Raw genomic sequence first — 19,833 nt, 5'->3', positions numbered from 1 at the left:
TGGTACCGTTGTTTTTGAAACTTCCACGAAGTTGAAGCATGATCGCTTTGTAATTTGCCTACAATGTTTGATTTTTTAAGTGCATCTCAATTTTGTTACGATTTGTACACAATATAAAATAATTTGTGCTTTGAATTCGAAGCTGGTCGAAAGGCTGTGGCTGTGATTTAAGTATGAAAGGGATTATCGTTAACATTTCTTCATTTTCTCTAACAGCGTTGCAGTGATAAGGAGTTGGTTGATGTTGAAGCATGATTTTTAAAAGATTTGTAATCTCTAGAAGTACGACAAGATTCCGAGTTTTCTATATTGTTTCCAACATGTAACACATTTACCTGGTATAATCAGCACACTTCACAATTGGACAAGATCAAGACCACACGACGAAAACACAGTTTGGCTTAGAGTGATATTACAACTAATTAGTATTTTTTTCAGTAAAATTAACGACAATCCAAAGTACAAACGAACCATTGTGGGGACAGGCGATTGTACTCTCGAGCCTGGTCGACCGGAATGAATATAACGCAGGTCCTAGACTAATTCGCCAGTACTGGAATTAGTTAAAATCATTCTCTAACTCTATAAATGTTCTTCGTTGAATATTTTGTATTGGCGTACCTGTTAAACATAAATCAAACATCTAATAATAAAAAAAGACTCACATTTTAGCCATAAGTATTTTTATCCAAAACGGTTAAGCCTTTTATTGTTTTGTTTAAAAATAATTTATCTCTAAAGCTATTACCGCAGGACATTCCAAATCGAATCCAACATATGTTACCAAAACGAGTTGCTTCACTTAAATATCAGACTGGTTCACAAGGATCAACACAAAATGTAAAGATTATAAGTTCTTTGTAAAGAAATGTACAATATTCATACAGCCGCATCCCAACTACATGCCTCATTTTCAAACTGATTTCAATGATTCCTATATAAACTCGTATTTCTACACCAACGGCCTGCTTCAGTTCAATTGTTACTCGGTTCAACCATCACTCAACGTTATACTAAAATATTTACATCATCCTTTGAGACACTAACATCTACCGAGAAAAAAAAATTAGTTTGAAATCAAAATCGCAACATTAATTATGGAGACCAATGGGTCGTTTAGTGTCTGGGCTGCTCCATGTTGTTGTGTACAGTTTTGAGCACTGCTCGCGTCTTGTGGATCTGATGTTTAATGTCAACCTCGAGCTGCTCCTTGCGTTTGTTCGCCGATTTGATGTTGTCGTACGCCTGGTCTAAATAGCGTCGCGTAACTTTATACCGACGTTTTAATTCGGCAAAGTCCGCTTCGATTTTAGCGCAGTCGTGCTTTACTACGGTTGTTGCATCGGTCGCCAAAGTTTCAGCATCTTGCTCTGCATTCTTATTCGGTGAAACGTGTTCATTTTTGACTGTGAAAAACATGTCGGTCAATTAAAACAGTAAAATTACACGATGCACGGTGCATCAATACTTACCTTCCATCGGTGGGTTCAACAGCAAGTTTGACATCGATTTCGTAAGTTCTAGAGTTTTGAGCAAGGGTCGCTGACGATGCTGCGCTAAGGCATCCGAGCTGTAATTGGCAGATCCTGCCGTTTCCATGTTTGACAATCGACCGGGGTCACTTTCTATGCCCAGATCCGGAGACGAGTTTTCCAACTGTCTTCGGCCCACCGTAGCCTCTTCGTCTTCGGTAGCTGAAGTTGAAAAGCATGCTTCTTGTAGCACATTCTCGATATTGCTACCACTGGCTTCGGCATGACCAAGCCCAACAGCCGTAGTAGATGTATCCATCGCAGTTGTAACCGTTTGCAGTGTAGCCAATTGCTCGTTCAATGCATTCTTTTCGGTCTTCAATTGTTCCAGATCTCGATGTACGCGCCCTAGATCACTTTCAAGTTGTCGCTTTTCAGCCAACGCTTTCGTCCGCTCAATGGCCGCCTTCGATGCTTGTAGAGTGGCATCATCGAGATTCTTTTTCATTGTTGCAACGGTTCTTTCACAACTAGCCAGCTGCTCGCGAGCGCGCTCCTCTGCCTGCGCCATCGAGGACAGATCATTGTGGGCGTCTTCCAGTCGAAAGTGCAGTTCGTCAAGCTCGCGTAACTTCTCCTGGTGAATATTCTTGGAAATGTAGTTGTTCTCTAGTGCTGCATCGAATGATCGCTGCTTATGGTCTAGTTCATCTCGGAATGCATTATTAAGGTTAGTGCGTAGCTCGTCGAGTTGTTTTTGCTCTCGTGCTAACATTTGCTCTAATTCAGCCTTGTGCCGTAGCTGCAGTTCCTCGTAATCGCAGCGCATCGTATCGAGTTTCATGACGGCCACCCTCAAGTCGACAAACGCTTGTTCTCGCTCACGCCGTAGCTTCACAATGAGCTCATCTTTTTGGCGAATATCGTTTTCGAGAAGCTGCAATTTTTCAGTGGCTGTTTCGACTTGTTCTTTCGATTCCTTCACCTCTTGTTCCAGACGCACGGTTTTCAGACGACTTCCGTGAACGTCGGACTCCAAGTTCGCAAACCTGAGACGTTCTTCCTTGAGCTTGTTATCTAGATCTACCACGCGGCTCTGGACCTCAAGTAGTGTACTGTCTCTATGACTGAGCGCAGCATTTAGAACCGTTACCGTTTCTTGCAATTGTTTCAGTTCTGCGACCGTAGCAACGCTATTTGTTTTGCGCCCGACAGCATTCGTTATCCCAGCGGCAGTCAACTCGTTGTCCGATGTTGAGCTTAATTCCATTATGGCACCTGGAGCAGCGCTGGTGGAGGTATTTAATGTGCCCGGAGGGCTTAGTTTCTGACCTAGGGTTGACCGATCCTCAAGCCCAATTCGGGCCAGTGAAACACCCCGATCAGGCTCAGACCATGCCTCCGAGTCCGAAATAGGATCTACTGTAACCGACTTACGTTCCTTACTTTCGCGGCGCTTAGTTCGCTGTTGCAGTTGCTGTTGTTGCTCTAGTAATTCACCTCGTAACGCTTTGTTTTCCGCCTTCAGTGATTCGATCACGTTTCGCGTTTGGTTAGAATACTGAGATTTTAAAATGGGATTTTCAACCAGATTTTCCTTCTCATTGTCATATCCATCTTGATCTTCCACAACAAATTCGGCCTCCGCTAAGGAACTCTGTAGGTATCCCGAAAGGCAAGTCAGTTGAGCGAGACTGTTACCAGGTAACGAAAATCCCGTCACGGAAATGGACATGTTTAGACTTCGCGACAGATCCAAACTCCGATCGACGGCTTTGCGAATGGCTTTGCGACGGTCAGTAGAGAGCGAACTAACCAACTCCTTGTTTTTCAACAGCGAATCAAGAAAACCTGCTAACTCCTCTAAACGGAGGGTTGAAACGGCACAAAGATCTGCACATTCTTTACGCCATTTCTGTGCTTTTTCTGCTTCTTCGCGTGCCTGAATAAGCTCATCGTTCAGCTGTTTGATGATGATGTTGCGATCATTCCGGTGATCACCTGTTCCACTACTGCATAGCTTCTGAATTAATGTGTCATTCTTTTGCTGCAGCAGCTTGGCGCGTTGCACCAAAGAATCATATTCCATTTGGGTAATGGGTTTGCGATCCTGATCCAGTATTTCTGGCAACTCATACCGCGCACCCGATCCGTGCTCCGATGGAAGCGATATATTCTGTAAGAGAATTGAAAATATTATCCGATAAATAACATTGACAAAACGGAAGAGGAAACAACCAGTATTAGAAATAAAATATAAACATTTGACAAGTGCAACGAAAGCAAGGAAGTGGAAAGTTAACACATGATAAAATAAGAATAAGAAATCAACCGTTGGAGTCTACCATCACCGAGCTTTTCACATTTTTTCAACAATTACTCACTGCAGGTGTTGCGTATGAATTGAAAATATCCACATTCAAAAATACATAGATACTGCTGTATATGTGAAAGAGGACCTCTCTGTTTCGGCCAACTAAATGGAATTGTGGTTGATTAACTAAAGTCGGGTAAGGAAGCGATGATCAAAAGGTTTTCTAATGCGCATTAGCGACGGCTAGGAATCGAGGTGTTGCTATTAGATTTTCCACCTCTAGCAGTTGACTGTAGAACGCGATGAACAATAAACCGAAGAAATATAAAAAGAATTAGTAATATTTTTTGAAAATCGTTACTATGCACTGTGCGAAAAACTTGTGAACAGAATATGAAGGGAACATTTTTAATACCTTTGTCATTGAATCTTGCTGCCTACTATTGGAAACCTTAAAACGTTTCCGATTTATTCAAATATAAATATAATGAATGAAATAACGTTCCTTACAAAATGACAAAGCATGACAAAATTCAACAACATACCGAGTTTCGCTTCATTTTGGCTATCTCCCTGTCTTGTTCGGTTATCGTTTTAACTAGTTTTTCTACCATTCGGCAAGATTTCATATGCTCTGTCGTTTTATCCTTCAGTTTTGTCTCGGTTTCGTCCAGCACACAGAGCTTCTCCGCCAGTTCTGATCGTACATCGAAGATTTGTTTCTTAAGCCTTTCAATCTGAAAACAAACAAAACAAAATTACTGCAACTATTATTAAGTTCACTGTGAAGTTATGATAATGTTTATTCCGAATTAAAAGTATTAATATTATATTTAAATATACTTTTTATTGAATTTGGAAGTTCATTCTACGATTTCATGGGAACGGAAATTGGAAATAGTTCTATCAGAACAAAAATAAAAGTGCATAAGATTCCAATCAGATTAACTCTATAATCCATTGCATAACGGATTTTTTACGTTTATCCTTTTTGGAAAATAGTCCGCTCCAATCTTCGTTGCAAGCATTTGCATTTGCAATTTTTGGTTTACACGTAAAATGCTGATACGCCCACTCGTTGATAACACGACGACACAAAGTAGGGGCATTTGATGCAAGAAAATCTAGCTTCTTATTTCCTGCTGGTGTTATGCTCCATTGACTAGATATTGGAACATCAGCTTCAGTGTAAGTTGCCTGCTTTGCTGGCCAGCGCCGCAAATTATAATCACTTATTTTATTTAGCGTCTGAAGGCATTGTTGACCGGACCGTGATTTTCGATGCTGACAAAAGGTATCGTAATTAGTTGTATAGTTATTAGTTGTAGCCACATAGTTGGGTTATTAATAGCAGTATTCTTGGCATTTCGTTAAGTAAACCATAAAAAACATTGTTTTCGTCGGCATAGGATAGAAACTATCTCAATTAAAATATTACAAAGATATTATTGTAATAATTATATATCATACTAGCAAATCCCGGCGAGCTTCGCCACGCCTCATTTCACTCTCATGTCTCGACTATCCGGCGTTTCAGAGGATCGGACTTCCAGATGACGTCCGATCGGCTTCCCTTCCCGCTTCCCGTTGGATACATGTTAAAACTCGCACCAGGTTAATTTGGCTCAAATTACTTGAAAACTATCCGAGTTTAACTGAAATGAGCTTAGATTTTGTATGGAAGCCATCCTTTGTAAAGAGGGGAGGGGTTTCAAACATTCACCAGAACATTTCCTCACCACTAAAACCCCCACCTGCCGAATTTAGTTCGATTTGCTCGAAAACGTTGGAATGGGACGTTACGTATGGGAGGGTCAAACTTTCCTATTCACAATCCGGGGTCACAAAACTACGCTGTGCAAAATTTCTAGTGGATTGCTTCAGTAGTTTTGGAGAAAAAGCGGTACAGACAGACAGACAGACAGACAAACAATCATTTTTATATATATAGAAGAAGAAGATAGATTATAGGAAACTAAAATATTTTAAAGAATGGACAAAGAACCTGACCTGGCAAGAATGGAAATTCACGCAATACTCACCTCTGCATCAGCTGATGATTTATTATTTTCCTCCAATTTTTCCCTGAGTTCCGCATTTTCAAATCGCAATTCATTCAACTCTGTCTCGAGTTGTACAATGGTTTCCGTTTTACGATGTAATACCTCCTTCATTTGCTCCGTTTCGCGCTTTAGCTCAATATTTTGCTCCTGACACTGTCGCAAAATATTGTCCATCTCGAGGGCTTTGAGTTTGTCTTGTACGCCCAGTTCGCTGTTATGCTGCACAGCATCGAGGAAGTCCAGTAGGCTTTCGCCGACGTTTTCTTCTACTTTGCCTGGCTCGTTACCAAGAACGATATCATCACATTGTCCTTGCTCGGTATCATTCTCAGTGGTTTGCCGGTTTGAAGAAAGTTGCAGCAGCTCGCGATGTTTATGCTGCAATTCAGCCGCCACTTTTTCCAGGGACTTGATCTCGAGCTGATGGATTTCAATGCGATTGTTAAGATCGCTCACCATTTCGCGGTGTTTTTCCTCCGTTCGACGGTGGCCTTCTTCGAGTACTTCGATCGCTTTGGCCGCCTGGCACAGTAGATCTTGCTTGTCTTGCAGATCTCTTCGTAATGATTCTACTTCCACCTTACAAAGAAAATACTGCATATTAGTATAGAACGTATATTGGTCTGATAAAAACGATTATTGATGCTTGATAAATTGCTTTTGGGATGGGCAGGGGCACATTTAGGGTGTGTGACCATTTACCTTTAGATCAATATTTTGCTTAACATAATTTCCTTCTCGTGACGTTCCAGAAGAAGAAGCCGTCACACCCAGGCTAGCTATGTCGCTGTTCTCTGTGGTAATACCAGCCTGCTGCTCAAGGAAAAATATGCGCAGTTTAAGATTGAACTTCTCCTTGCGCAGCGAAGACAACTCGTCCTCGATCTCGCGTAACGAACGAACGGGTGATCCATGTTCAGTTAGAACGTTTATTGATGGAGAACGGAATCGCATCGCATCTGCGGATGAAAAAACAGAATTATGAAATCGTTCGAACAATAGGGCACGGACAATAGCTTTTGCCAGAACTGAGAGAATAAGTGTCGACAAATACCATTAACGGAAATCGGTGAACTGTAACTTTGATTCATAGTGCTATTCGGTGCGTCCCATGCCTCCCTCAAGCCATCGAAATTGATTCGCCGTTGAACAATTCTTGGTGAACTTCGCCACAACTTGCGCTTTGAACTACCACCACCTTCCATTTTGCACTATCGACTGCACCGAACGGCTTTAAACGAGTCTATGAGCTATTTGCAAAACTTCTGGGAATTGCGTAGTTTGCTTTGATGCATGGCCAAGAAACTCATGCACTATTCAGGTAAAGTTAATCATAATCTAGTAAACATTTGAAATACGCTATGTTACAAATCGCGCTACTTTGAAAAGTATTGTAGCAAAATTTATTTCAACCAAAACGTAATATTATTTAGCATGTAATAATTCCACCAAAATCTCATAGTTTTTGACGCATTTCGTGACGACGTGCCGTTTTGACTATTTTTGATGTATTTCGTGGACGAAACAAAGCAATAAGCCACTTAACAGTAATAAAGACTATTAGGTATTTTTTTGTTAAACTAAGCGTCGTTTTGTAATTTTATGCTATTCATGAGCTTATTCTATATCATGTCATGTGATTGGACAGTTTTTGCTATTGAGTTTTTTCCATTAAAATTTAGAGGTTGAATACATTTGTTAAATATAACACTACATGATCACTCACATGAGTTATCCATAGTAGCATCTTGATGTAAGCCAGGACTTCTGAAAGAAAGAAGAAATAGCATAAATTAAATACTAACAAAAAAAATGAACAAAATAAGACAACGATTCAATATATTTCATTCAGAATGCGGCAATCTGATCTGATGATCGCTAATCGCTTAGTGTGGGTAGTGTTTGTCACGGCGAAGATTTTAAATCGGATCGACTGTTTTTACGAAATAGAATGCGTAGGTCTACGTCGTTGAACACTAATAGAACGTCCATTTTGATCTCATGATCACCCTGTCACTTGCTTCTTGACAAGGAGAGATGACCCGTTAATAGTTCGTTAGTAATAGAGATAAAACAAAGCTAATTGATGCCTTATAAGAAGCATGACAACAGACCTGGAGGGTAGTTGTTCTTACTATAATCATAGCATGAACGTTAGTATCAGTATTGCAATGAATGAGCAATATCATATTCACTTCACGCTAGAGTGTGGATCATTTTGTTACAATAACCTTAGTTTGCGGTCGAAAGAATAGCCTGGAGTAGGACACTGATGAATGACTATATTTTGTCTGTTGAAACAACTGAATCATTTGACTGCTGACATTAATTAAGCACAACATCTTCACAATGACTGTTTTGACTGTCGGTACAGTCGTGAGTCCACCAAACATAAAAAATTTTCTAACTCAATTGCCTCATAGAGATGTCTCTGATAGCAATATATCATTGTGTGAACAAATATATCATTGTGTACCGCAATTGATTCGGAGACTATCACAATCTTTGCGTGGGTTCCATACTCCCACATAGAGGAACGCAACCTCCGGAACCATTGCTTAACCTTCTCTCGGTTATTCACATACGTCTCGTCTAGACCACTCATTTTAAACGCATTCGATCATTGACCAGTTTCATTTCCTTTTATATAGTCAGTGGAAGAGAGGACGTTATTTTTGAGTGAATTATGATTCTCGGCTGCGTCTCTATTCGGTCATCTGCAACATGAAAATTAACTAACAGCATTTAAACACTTTTAAGATCTAATATACACTTTCCATCTTGTTTAATGAATAATCCACTAGTTATATACTTATTCATTTCAATATTTTTTGAATTATTGTTTTGGGTTAGCTTCGAAGCTCGTGTGTGGTCAATGTAAAATCTAGAATGTATTGTTTTAAAAACTATTCACGTTTTATATGAGACTTTCATTAGATAGCAACTTGTGGCAAGTTGCATCGAACTATTTTCAAGGAAGGAGTGTTTACCCCATATACCCATTTTACGAAGCGAAAACACCATTTTTCTTTAAGTGAATTAGTACTGTTTATCAATAGTATTGTGAGGAAATTTCTTATCGGTTTAGTAAGAATATTTCATATCTTAAGTGGTGGCCAGAGAACAGGGCATATAAAAACGATTGCAGCACCACGGTTCATAATATTTTAGTGGCTTTCCATATGGCTCACAGTTTTCCGACGCACATGCACATCCACTTTTATTCATGGACTTGTTGCAATACTCCTTCGAAACTTCTTATAAAAAGCCGGCTTTTTATGAGATATCTTCATTCAGCGGATTTATCTTACCCGAAACCCGTCCCGAAGACCGATCGTCGGTTCGGCGTAGACGACGCTGTCCGGTTGTTGGGTGTGTATTTGAAAATTCCAGACATGATGCTGGGGCTCCGGCCGTTGTCCGTCCACGGTTATTACTATCGACGACGCACCGTCGCTATCGGGTTTTTCAGATCTAATGGATTCGTGCTGCTCAGCACTGTTTGGCACTTGTCTATGGCAAATGAACTAAATTTCATTCGGAAGCACTGCTGGATTACGAGCGTGGGGTGTAACGTGTTGGATTCCGGAACGTATAACGATCTACCGTATAACGAAAGTGGCCAATATTCAACTTCGATCTCCACTTTTCCGTAACTTGAATGTTTTTCCAGACTTCTTGCTTGTATTTTTACAACAAACATTGATCTACTGAACAGTACAATTTCACTAATCCATTGGATAACGGATTGTTTACGTTCATACGTTTTGGAAAATAGTCCGCTCCAACCTGCGTTGCATTTGCATAAGTAATTATTGGTTGGGTACCATTTCACTTCTGTTTGACTAAACGTCTGAACTGACCATGATAACTACCGATGTTATTACATATAGCGAACCTGTTATTTTTGATGCCACAGTTCTTTTCCTCTTTTAACTACATAGTAGTTTCATCCCAATCGGTCCACGGTCACACGTAATTTTAGTACAAACTATAAGTATATCGTATCCATGTTCAACTATTTTGAGACAGTCAATGTTTTCTGCAAAAAATATTATTGATAAGACAAATAAACCTAAACCTAAGAATGGCATGCTGTAGGAACTAAATATGCGAAATCATTCGTTGGTTCGTGCGTTTAGTAAACTTAGTGGAGGCGCCTGGTTGTGAGAGCACAAAGCACTGATTCTTTATTATGCTGATACGTCGTTGGCTCTAACCATCAACGTGTGAACGACGCATATATTAGTGGTGCGATGTGACCAACTGATACATAGAATCATAACAATCGATCACCAATGCACCCGATCGTACGACCCTTGCTTTAGTAATTTTACTATTTCACGATCGAATAAATTTAAACAATGATAAAACACGCCGTCGTTTAATTGCGTAGCCATGTTCATTTGAAATAGAAACCAACGCCACACACTAATAAAAAAAAAGTATCCGTGTTACCAAACCCAATGATAAAAACGTGTCAATATATGGTGGATATGTTAGAGCTTAGAGGGAGCATAGGTTGATAGATTTATTCTTCATTCGCACTTTTCTCTACAATTATCGTGACTTCTTCGCTTTTCACGGTCGGGTTTTGTTTGAAGTGACATGAAAACTGCAGCGTAACAATAAGCAATACTAGGCAATTTCAGCGCAGATGTTTTCTGTATTCATGTCGAACCAGCGGCACTTATACTTTGAACGTAGAGACATCTCAACAACAGGTTCAAAACAAAATATCTAGTAATAGTTATGGCAATTTTTTGCAATATGGATAAAGGAACACTCTACGTTAAAAACGAAATACTTCACCCATTTGTAGTCTTATTGCGAAACTGCACCTCGCAGGGAAACTCTCTCCTCGTCACAAATAGGCATACATTGCAGAAGTTATTCATTCAAAGCAAGCTAAATCTACCTTGTTCAGCGAACATCGTCTCAATCGCTAGATTTACCAGGTTTCTTGTCAGAAAACACTCGATAGATACACTTCTCAGAGGAGGCATAGTGAACTCGAAGAATCAGTACAAACTTCCCACAAACCCCGGGGGCGTAATAAATAATATGGCAGGAAAATTCTACAAAAAAAAAGGTTCGTCCAGTACTAATCAGTTTACAGTTTTGATTTTAACCGCGGTAGTTGAGTGCACAAATCCCTTCGAAAGCAGATGCCGCTCGAGTTCACCGTCACTGTGCCACGGCCCGTACCTTGCTGGTCTGTTGCATTAAGGTCGTACTGAGACGATGGGTTTATTTTCGGTTCAGCGTGTAGTCGGATGTATTTCTCGTTGCGTCGTTGAATGCTTGCTATCGAGCCAGACAAACACCGTGTGGTTTCTACCGCCACGGGGACCGGAGTGTGAAGGATTTGTCGGATCCTGTATTCGACTTTGCTCTTTGTTCTGAGCAATGGCATCCCACTACGTCCAAAAGAAACGGAAGAACTGGGTCAGTGAATAGTCGACTTGATACTAAAAATCACACTTCAAACCTTCTGCAGTTCCCCGTCACAGGGAGACCCAAACGATGAGTTACCTCCTACGGAGCTTGAATCCGGGATACTATTGGGTAGAACTCCTGCTGAGCTCTTCTTTGACTCAGAATCGGAATTTGTTTACACCATGTACCAAAACCATGGTAACCAGACGGACGTAGGCTCTTATGAGCACCGTGCGTCGAAATGAGTTTGTGACAAATTAATATCACAAAATTGCCAGGATTTGTACCTGTCGCTTTCCGTCCGCTCGTCCGAGTGTCGTGACTTCGTATGTGAGCCTTCCAAATCATAACTGTTTGGCATTGGGAACGACCGAATGAGATCATTTTTGGTGACCGTGGGATTATTGATTCAGTTCGTTGAGTGACGACCAAAGTAATGCACTCAATCCACGGTGCACTCCAACAGTCCCAATATTGCTCTTCTGTTTGCAAAGAAATTTTATAATTTACATTGCTCATCGGTGATTGATAGGAGACGCATTATCAGACTAAGCCAATTTTCCAAATGGTGGTTAATTACGATTGAGAAAATTTGAGGAGTAAAGTATTTTGTTTTCCAATGAAATCTTCATAAAATACTGTGTTGTGAATATGTTAGAAACATCCATACATTAAAAAATTTTTAAAATTATACAAAAATGTCTAAGATTTATCGAACTTGATAAATATGTAGAGAGTGAAGCGTTCTGGATTTTCACGCTAACTGTGACCGTAAATAAACTTAAACCGATTTTCCATGCTAAGCCAGGTAACGTACGTCCATCGATGACTAGACTTTGTCTAGACGGCGACTGAGTATTTTGTAGTAAACAAAACGCAATTTATTGTAAATCGTTCAAGTCGAAAATCGCTCGTCGCCGCGCTAGCAGTGAAGGTTGTTTACAATTCTGACACAAAGAAAGACAGCCAGATGGACGAAAAGGTAGTGCATTTTACAATGCCAACACTTTGCGGTAACAGTGGCAAGTTTCGGCGCGTTGCCCGCGAACGTGAATGTCGCGACCAATATACACATCTCGACCGCAAGAGAGGCGGGCGACACGATGTCGCGTAAACTTTGAAACCACCCATCGGGAGTAACCCTTTTTCCTCATGGTTTGTCGCACGGACGCTAATTAATTCCGTTGCGGTTTTTGGCACATTGCCTGTACATCTAACGTTAGAAATACGTTAGAAATTTGGAGATATTCTGTGTATAATCTGTATTTTAGCGGTCCTGTCACGCAGACTAAAAGATCTTCTGAAGATGAAGAAGATTGTGCCTCGAGTGAGAGCCACAGACACAGACTCAAAGTAAAGATCACACCAAGAAATATTGAATGATAGATATTAAATAGATTATCGAACACAACATTATTGTGGAAAAAAGTGACTATCTCATGATCGTCAACCATCTCATGATACAAGTCCACAATGCAAAAGCATGCGGCTATGTTTTTCATGGAATATAAAAAAATGAGCATGCTCGTGTCATTTTGTAATACTAAATACACGAAAAAGCAGGAATCTCAATTCGCAAGGGTAGTTCATAACCCCATTAGTGCCGATACGCATGTAGACTGGAGCAAGTTACCATCAAAACGATGTGGGTTTCGTTAGTGAAATAAATTAGGAGTGGTACGTTACCAATAGTCGGGAAAATAAGGTACCTCGAAATGCGACAGATATTCGAGATCACCATGTACAAACGCACCCGGACACGTGTAAGGTACCCTTAGCGGCTGGCACGTATGATCAGCCACGTGGGCGCTAGTGCGTAAGCGGCATACATACTACCCCGGATGGCTGTGTGCGCATTTTGTGCCCCTTTGCACGAATGCAACGCACCACCGGACATCGGGTACTTGATTCGGTGGGGGCGTTGTATAATTTGCATTCAATCCATGACGCTCCTCTCTACTGGTAACCAGGGCACGCCCGTTCAGAACTACAGAGAACGGCGCGATGCTTGTGACGGATACGGAAGTTTTTTTTCTTGATTCATTTCAATTTCGTGGCAATATACGCCTTTACGTAAACAGCATTGGCCATTGATCGCAGTTCGATACGGCGGAGATGAATTATTATGTAACAAGTTCTTGGTGTGACCTTTGGGGCGCAATTTTGAATACGCCCAGCTGGAATACAATCCACATTCCAGATGGAAGCTGCAGTCGAGGACTTTAGTTGAAAAAATGACATGTTGCGAGAGGAACTTTGAATTGTTCAATCAGACACAATAAAGATACATATTCAAAATCGTTTCAATTTGCTGTGACAGTACTGATCAAACAACCTCTAGTTGCATGCAGAAAATGTTAGGTGAAGCGGTACAAGCAGATTTGAGATCAAAAACACACGGAATAGTGGTGTGGTGTGGTGTGGTTCGTTGCACGGCATGGACACTAAAGGATGAACATCGCCGCCCATCGGATACGCAAAGTTATGCGATGATCAAGTAGGAGGTTTAAATTTAGACATCATGAACGACTCGTAGCGCTGCCAGAAAGCGCGTGAGCCACGTTGGAAAAATGCAATAAACAGCTCATTCAATGCGTAGTTCTCAAAGATTCCTGATCGCCGTCAAGACACCAGGATGGATATCGGCTAGAGACAGCGCCTTTTTGAAGCATGCAGAGGTGTGCTGTCTCCCCTCCAACATCAGTTGCCATGAAAAATCAGTAAATCTTCAGCTAATTCCAGTGAGACGAGCAATAGATTTAGCGGAACGGTATTGTCTTTCCCCAAATCTTCTCTCTTGCCGACACCAACTTTGCTCGGTGCAGTTGAATTTTCGAATAGCTACTATCAACGAGAATCCTCATCCTTATCCTAGTAGTGTAATCTTTCCCAATTTTCGGTTCTTATTTCCCCAAACCATAATCTTATTTTCTTCTACTATCGTATTATCTCCTCCGGCAACTATAACCGCCCAGAAGTGCTGGTTTAAGAATCAAGGCTATCCAATCGAAATCATACTGCTTGAAATGAAAAGAGCATAGATTTATTCAAGTTTGAATGTACTAGAGACATTGGCAGACGGCTTCAAGACAGCATTAATAGTTTAATATCTGAAGAGTTATCGGGAAAAATCTTTTTCACATACAACTTCCATCCATCTTGATGAAACATTAGTATTACGATCATACGGCTAATCTTAGAACAGTTTTATATTTTTAACGATGCCTGATGGATGTTTTCATAACAACAGCTGCAATCGGTTCCAAAATGCAACTCCTTGCATTTCCTTAAATAGTTACCAGTAATTTATAGGTTGTTGTGATTGCTTCGAAAACGGGACCGTCTGTCTGGAAAGTAGAGTGTAGAATACACGAGAACTAGAACTAGCGTAGGAGCAGCCATCAAAACAGCCGGCTCAAAGACGACATATCCGGTGCTAGAAAAGTACGATCGCACAGGTCATTTCGTCAGACCGTGTCATTCACGCACGCTCTTTGAGTTTGGTTGCCGAATTTGCTCAGAGACTCCACAGCAGCGGAGCACAACACACACTAAGGACGGAGCACATGAGGGTGGTTGTTATTTTTAAAAATACAATATTTTCCGAAAAAAAAACATACGACCCTCACACTGTAGATCACGTACCAACAACGCATTGCTTTGCTTTTGGCTGCGACGCGGGCTTTGAACCCTGGAGGCCATTTATTTATTGCTCCGGGATTTTAGACATTAATTCGACGTGCTTTCGCCAAGACTACAACTGTCTTGAAAGGCGTAACTGTCGTGTTGTTCTGAATTGTCTTCTCCGGAAACAGGAGCGGCGTGTTACAGATACGTTGGGTTGGCCGTTCTGTCATTGGATATACATTTTCCTGTTCCGTTGCTCGAGTTGCACAAGAATCGACCTCACACGTGGAAATGTTACATTACAATCAGGCGAACCAATTGATAGAACAACGATGTATTCGTCGCTTTTCTGTATTTGAAAAGCACATTCTTTAATGCACTATGTCCGAAACGTGGACTAATCCTGTTAAGGTTATAATTAAATAACACAAAATAAAATATAACGCCGTAGTTATCTTTTGACGGTGAGCATTGCTACAAAAACATAGATGAATGTAGTGACTTTTGAATATTTTTCCTTTGGTAAAATCTCGTCGCACGTTTTAAACGTCGCGCGGTGTGTTTGAAATCTATGTTGTAGATTTCCACACATTTTAGTTGCGAGATAAGATATAGGTATCGTCGAAAAAATCCAAAGGAACAATTCAAAAATGATATCCCTTACGGCGTTAAGGATGCCACAATACAGTTAACAAAATACAAAATACCTTTAACTTAACATGCATAGATTGTTATAATTTTCCTTATGGTATTGCAAAGGTTTCACAGGAACGATTGGACAAAACTGCTCAACATTTCATCAAATAGCAAACCGCGATCATCAAAGCTCTTGATCTTGTTTGTTTCAATTATGGTGCACAATTGATCAACTTTTTGCCATCGAAAAAACATTCCTCATGCTATACGTAAACAAGGGTTGCGTAAATATAAAGGGCCTCCGTAAGGAGTTGGACGGAGAGAAAATCGGTGAGTAATCAATTAGGCGTGCCGCAACGAAGCACAAAACATACGCAAAGCCGAAGATGCTGGATTGTTACGCTGCTTTCGTTCTTCATATGTAAATAATATTGCCGTTTGTTGCAAACCCTTGTTCTTGTTCTATACATCCCGTTGAATGTTAATTGGGATGGTCTTTAACATGGGACTTACTCGCCGTTTATCTAATGAGCTAAGCCTCGTTAGATAATTGAAACAAAGATATCTTACGATTCTTATCTTAAGACTATAAGCTTCAAGAGAAACCATCATGACGTCACCCGTATATGTTGACATTTTCGCACAACGCAACCATCCTTCGACAGCATCTTTTTCGAGGAGGATTAGTTTTTAGAATAGTCTCACGATAGATTTCGCATACTTTGTCTCTACTAGCATAACCTATTCATAAATTTTTAAGTTATTTTTTCAGTCAACAGTTAATATGTAAAGAGTAATTGTAATAAATTTTAACAAATGTTTTCCTGCACATGTGCTTGTGTATCAGCTTCGTCTAAGAAACACCGCGAAAAGTAAATCATGAATGGGGCAACTGTTTCTACGGCGCGTGTAGTTCGGCACCATTTGCGCATGGGCCGCGATTGCTGAGAGCGACACATCAGCCGGCCGCAGCATCCATCTCTGACCACAGCTCGCCGATTTTGCTCGCTGTTTCAGAAGGCAATCCTACGGCTGGCTGTCCTTAGTTTCTGGGACCCACGGATGGACAGTGTAGGCAAACGCACGCAAAATGTCGGTGACCGATTGAATTAACTGACGTCGCATCGCTGATGGTATAATGGCTATTCACAGCACCACGGGATTCATTGGCCATGCACACTACTTCACTCACTAAGATTGGTTTACGGCAAAGAGCACAACGAAAACCCAAATCGTACTCCGCGAACACTTCCGTTACGGTGTGTTATACTTGAGGGTATCGATATCAAGCAAACGCCTAAGAACTGAGTATAAAAAGCGTACAGTCACTACACGAAATGCACCAAACAGCGAAAACCAATCGTACATTCAGGATAGATTAGCAAATAATAAAAACCTCAACGGAAATATGCTCTGCGGAGTGAAAAAGAGTGATGCGCACGAAAGATATGGCACCGCACGCCAAGAGAACCTCACAACGGAAATTTCACTAGAATACTGAAGTATCGCGCGTTTGCACATTACCGCACGGCCCTCCGTGAGTGTGTAGTGGTGCATCCCGCACGGCGTGACACTGCCGCTCGCATTTAGAAGAGAACGCAATTGGAAGAACGGCGAATCCTCCGCTCCGTTTACGGAATACAGTTTCCGGGAATGGTGGTGTGCGTTGGAAACAATAATAACGTCAGAAGAGCATTGAGCACTGTTCGAGTGAGCGAGAGAAGGCGTCCGATATATCGGGCACTTCGTATGCAGAGGCCAAATTTATCGTTGTGTGCGCCTGGAGTTAGACGGAACCAACATAGGGATCTGGCGGATGTGCATGGGCGGCAAACTCGTGCAGTGAGTACGATCAGTCCCAAAAACTGCAGCAACAGATGTTCGTGACGCACACGGCAATGCGTATGCTGTGCAATCTAGCGTGGCCGAATTTGGTCTCGGAATGCAAATATAGCGAAGACTTTGATGAACGTCGATAGCGCAATAACGCAACGCAATGCTAAAGGCCCAAAAACACGTGGTAATTCGGAAATTCTCTCGAATCATGCATTGTGCTGCAAAGTTTAATGCTTACCAACGCGGATCCTTTTTCCTTCCACGAGCCATTTGACGCCTGAGTGAGACGCAGTGAGGGTTAGGAAATAGGATCTGCTCTTTTCTTAAACGAATGTTTCCGGCTGCAGGCGTCCTTGCATAGCAGATGTTTTCATGTTTTCTCCTCGACCGAAACCAATTACAACAGATGTTTTTTTCTGTCTTTTCGAATCGTTACAAAAAAAACTACTTGGGTCGTAACCTTAAGAAATGAAGTAACAGGTAAAGCAAAGGGAAGCTAATCATAACGGGTTACAGAAAATTACAAATACATTTTTAGTTCAGATTTAGCCCTCCTGCGTTTTCGAAAGTATGAAATTGCTCGGCACGAAAAATATGTCAATTGTTACTACTAGAATGATCCGTGTATGTCATGCGTTTATACCACCCAGCCTACTTGCGAGTAAAGGTAGGTGCATTTGGCGAAATATACAGCCGAATCTTCCGGAACAGAAGTTTTGAGTATCGGTTAGAGAGCAATGTGTGTATTGCGCGTTAAGTGCGTTTATTGTGGAATGATTATCGATTGTGAACGAAGCAATATGGGCAAGCTGCTGCAACATTTGCATGATTTCCACCCGTCAACTGGCCACGTATTCCGGTGTCAAGCGAAAGGTAAAAATATTGATTCGGAAGATCCTGAAGCTGCTCTTCAGCCTACCGTTAGTGACGATGAAAGCTTAAGTTCGGCTGAACTAGAATCCGATGAAACAACTGTACAAGAAGAGGAAATGTTGCTCCATCATGTGACTCTTGATGCGAGCGGAGGGGAAAACAGCAATGATCATGGTTTGAACAAGCATTCTGCAAGTGCTACATCAAGCGCTACCAACTTTCGCTTGCAATCGTCGATTGAATTGAAACGATCCGTCCTTTACCAGACATCACTCCGAAGGTGGCTTCCGGGAGGAGGGCCAATTCGCTGCCCAGATTGTGGCGCCCAAAGCATTCCGATCATTCGGGCTCAAGCAAACGGTGTAACATTTTCATCAGCGTTAGCATCTTTTTTACTATACTGTTGGCCATTTTGCTGTCTTTCATGGTTCCTGGCCGAACCTCGGGTCGAGCATTTGCATTGCTCGCGTTGCAATCACCTGCTGGGCGAACGTGACAACCGGCACAAGCGCATCGAAGCAAACTATGGGTTGTCGGAAGCGATGGAAACTGAAATTTGATGCGCTTGACGCTAAGTGCTTGCAGTTTTGAGGCAATGCAGAATACTGAAAGACTACGAAGAGGCGACTACGATTACTAAGCTCGTGTTTAGGATTGTTACTTACGTGTTGTCTGCGAAGCTTGGTAAACATTCCCGCACTTGACTAAGTTGGCTTTCGTCAAGCGAAGTGCTCAACTTTGGAATGCCTGAACTCATTGTAACAACACGGTAAAAACGAATCCCAGAACGATTAAACACTCTCGAAAGGCACTGCAGCTGTTCACGGAGTCACAGTCCGCGTAATACGGATCGACTGATTGAATGGCAAAATCCAAAAATAAAATCTGCTCAACGCACAACATACAAATACAATGCACTAACTTCAATCGTGTACCAAAAAACTTGGCACGGAAACAAATTTTTCCTCGCAGGTTGGATCAGGTTGCGTGGGGACCATCAGAAATTGCAGCTGATGCCGCTGCTGCTGCTGTTGCGGTTGCGGCGGTTGCTGCTTTCTTTTGAAACTTCGGAAAATTGATTTGACGTACGTCAGCCGCATCTGGGTAGGGTTGAGTCGGATTCTTGCGCTTGCACAGGGTCGAGTCAGGCCGCTACAGCTGCAATAATCACTGCTGCCAAAGTAGATTTGGGAATGTAGAAAAAGTAATCTGTGAGCAAACCCAACGCTAGTAGTACAAGGATACACTCCTCCGAAAGTTGTCGCCACACCGCTGCTACTGTTGATGGCTGAACGTGCGAAGGAGGCGGTTGTTGGAATGGAGGACACAAATGAACCGGCAACATTGCAGCAACCCAACACCAACATTTCTTGTGTTGCATCCACCAACTTTCCGCGAGAGAATGCCTGAAGATTTTCCAGACCACGAAATTCCTATTAACGATTTGAGCTAACTACTAATAATTGTAATCCGCAGTTTATCTGTGGAACTAAAGTGTTATCGCAGCGTGGTAACGAAAAAAGCAATAATTCTATTTTGAATGTATAGTTTGAAGCAAACTTTTCTATATTTT

General features: G+C 41.5%; 1 protein-coding gene across 4 annotated transcripts; it reads right to left on the bottom strand.

The window, feature by feature from the left end:
* Positions 1-1,048: 1,048 nt before the first annotated feature.
* On the bottom strand, positions 1,049-19,039 carry LOC131211856 (centrosomin). Of its 4 annotated transcripts, XM_058205506.1 has the most exons (8): positions 16,948-16,968; positions 9,161-9,451; positions 7,576-7,616; positions 6,552-6,808; positions 5,829-6,428; positions 4,332-4,523; positions 1,473-3,648; positions 1,049-1,406 (listed from the first exon to the last, which is right to left on the bottom strand). In XM_058205506.1, exons 2-8 carry the CDS (start codon positions 9,244-9,246, stop codon positions 1,117-1,119), a joined length of 3,642 nt encoding a protein of 1,213 aa, XP_058061489.1. In that variant the 5' UTR covers positions 9,247-9,451; positions 16,948-16,968; the 3' UTR covers positions 1,049-1,116. The 4 variants fall into 4 exon arrangements, with proteins under 4 accessions (XP_058061489.1, XP_058061487.1, XP_058061490.1 ...); XM_058205504.1 differs by lacking the exons at positions 9,161-9,451; positions 16,948-16,968 and adding an exon at positions 18,926-19,039; XM_058205507.1 differs by lacking the exons at positions 9,161-9,451; positions 16,948-16,968 and adding an exon at positions 18,926-18,951 and having other exon boundaries at positions 7,576-7,613.
* Positions 19,040-19,833: the final 794 nt, after the last annotated feature.

This window comes from Anopheles bellator, chromosome 2, assembly GCF_943735745.2.
Source record: "Anopheles bellator chromosome 2, idAnoBellAS_SP24_06.2, whole genome shotgun sequence".
Lineage (NCBI taxonomy): Eukaryota > Metazoa > Arthropoda > Insecta > Diptera > Culicidae > Anopheles > Anopheles bellator.
This window is presented reverse-complemented; position numbering and strand designations above follow the sequence as displayed.

Coding starts and splice junctions, on each gene's coding strand:
- LOC131211856 (XM_058205504.1), bottom strand. CDS start 19,017: ATGAGTTCAGGCATTCCAAAGTTGAGCACTTCGCTTGACGAAAGCCAA. Junction 7,617..18,925: donor CCAAGCTTCGCAGACAACAC/GTAAGTAACAAT, acceptor TCTTTCTTTCAG/AAGTCCTGGCTTACATCAAG. Junction 3,649..4,331: donor CCAAAATGAAGCGAAACTCG/GTATGTTGTTGA, acceptor ATTCTCTTACAG/AATATATCGCTTCCATCGGA.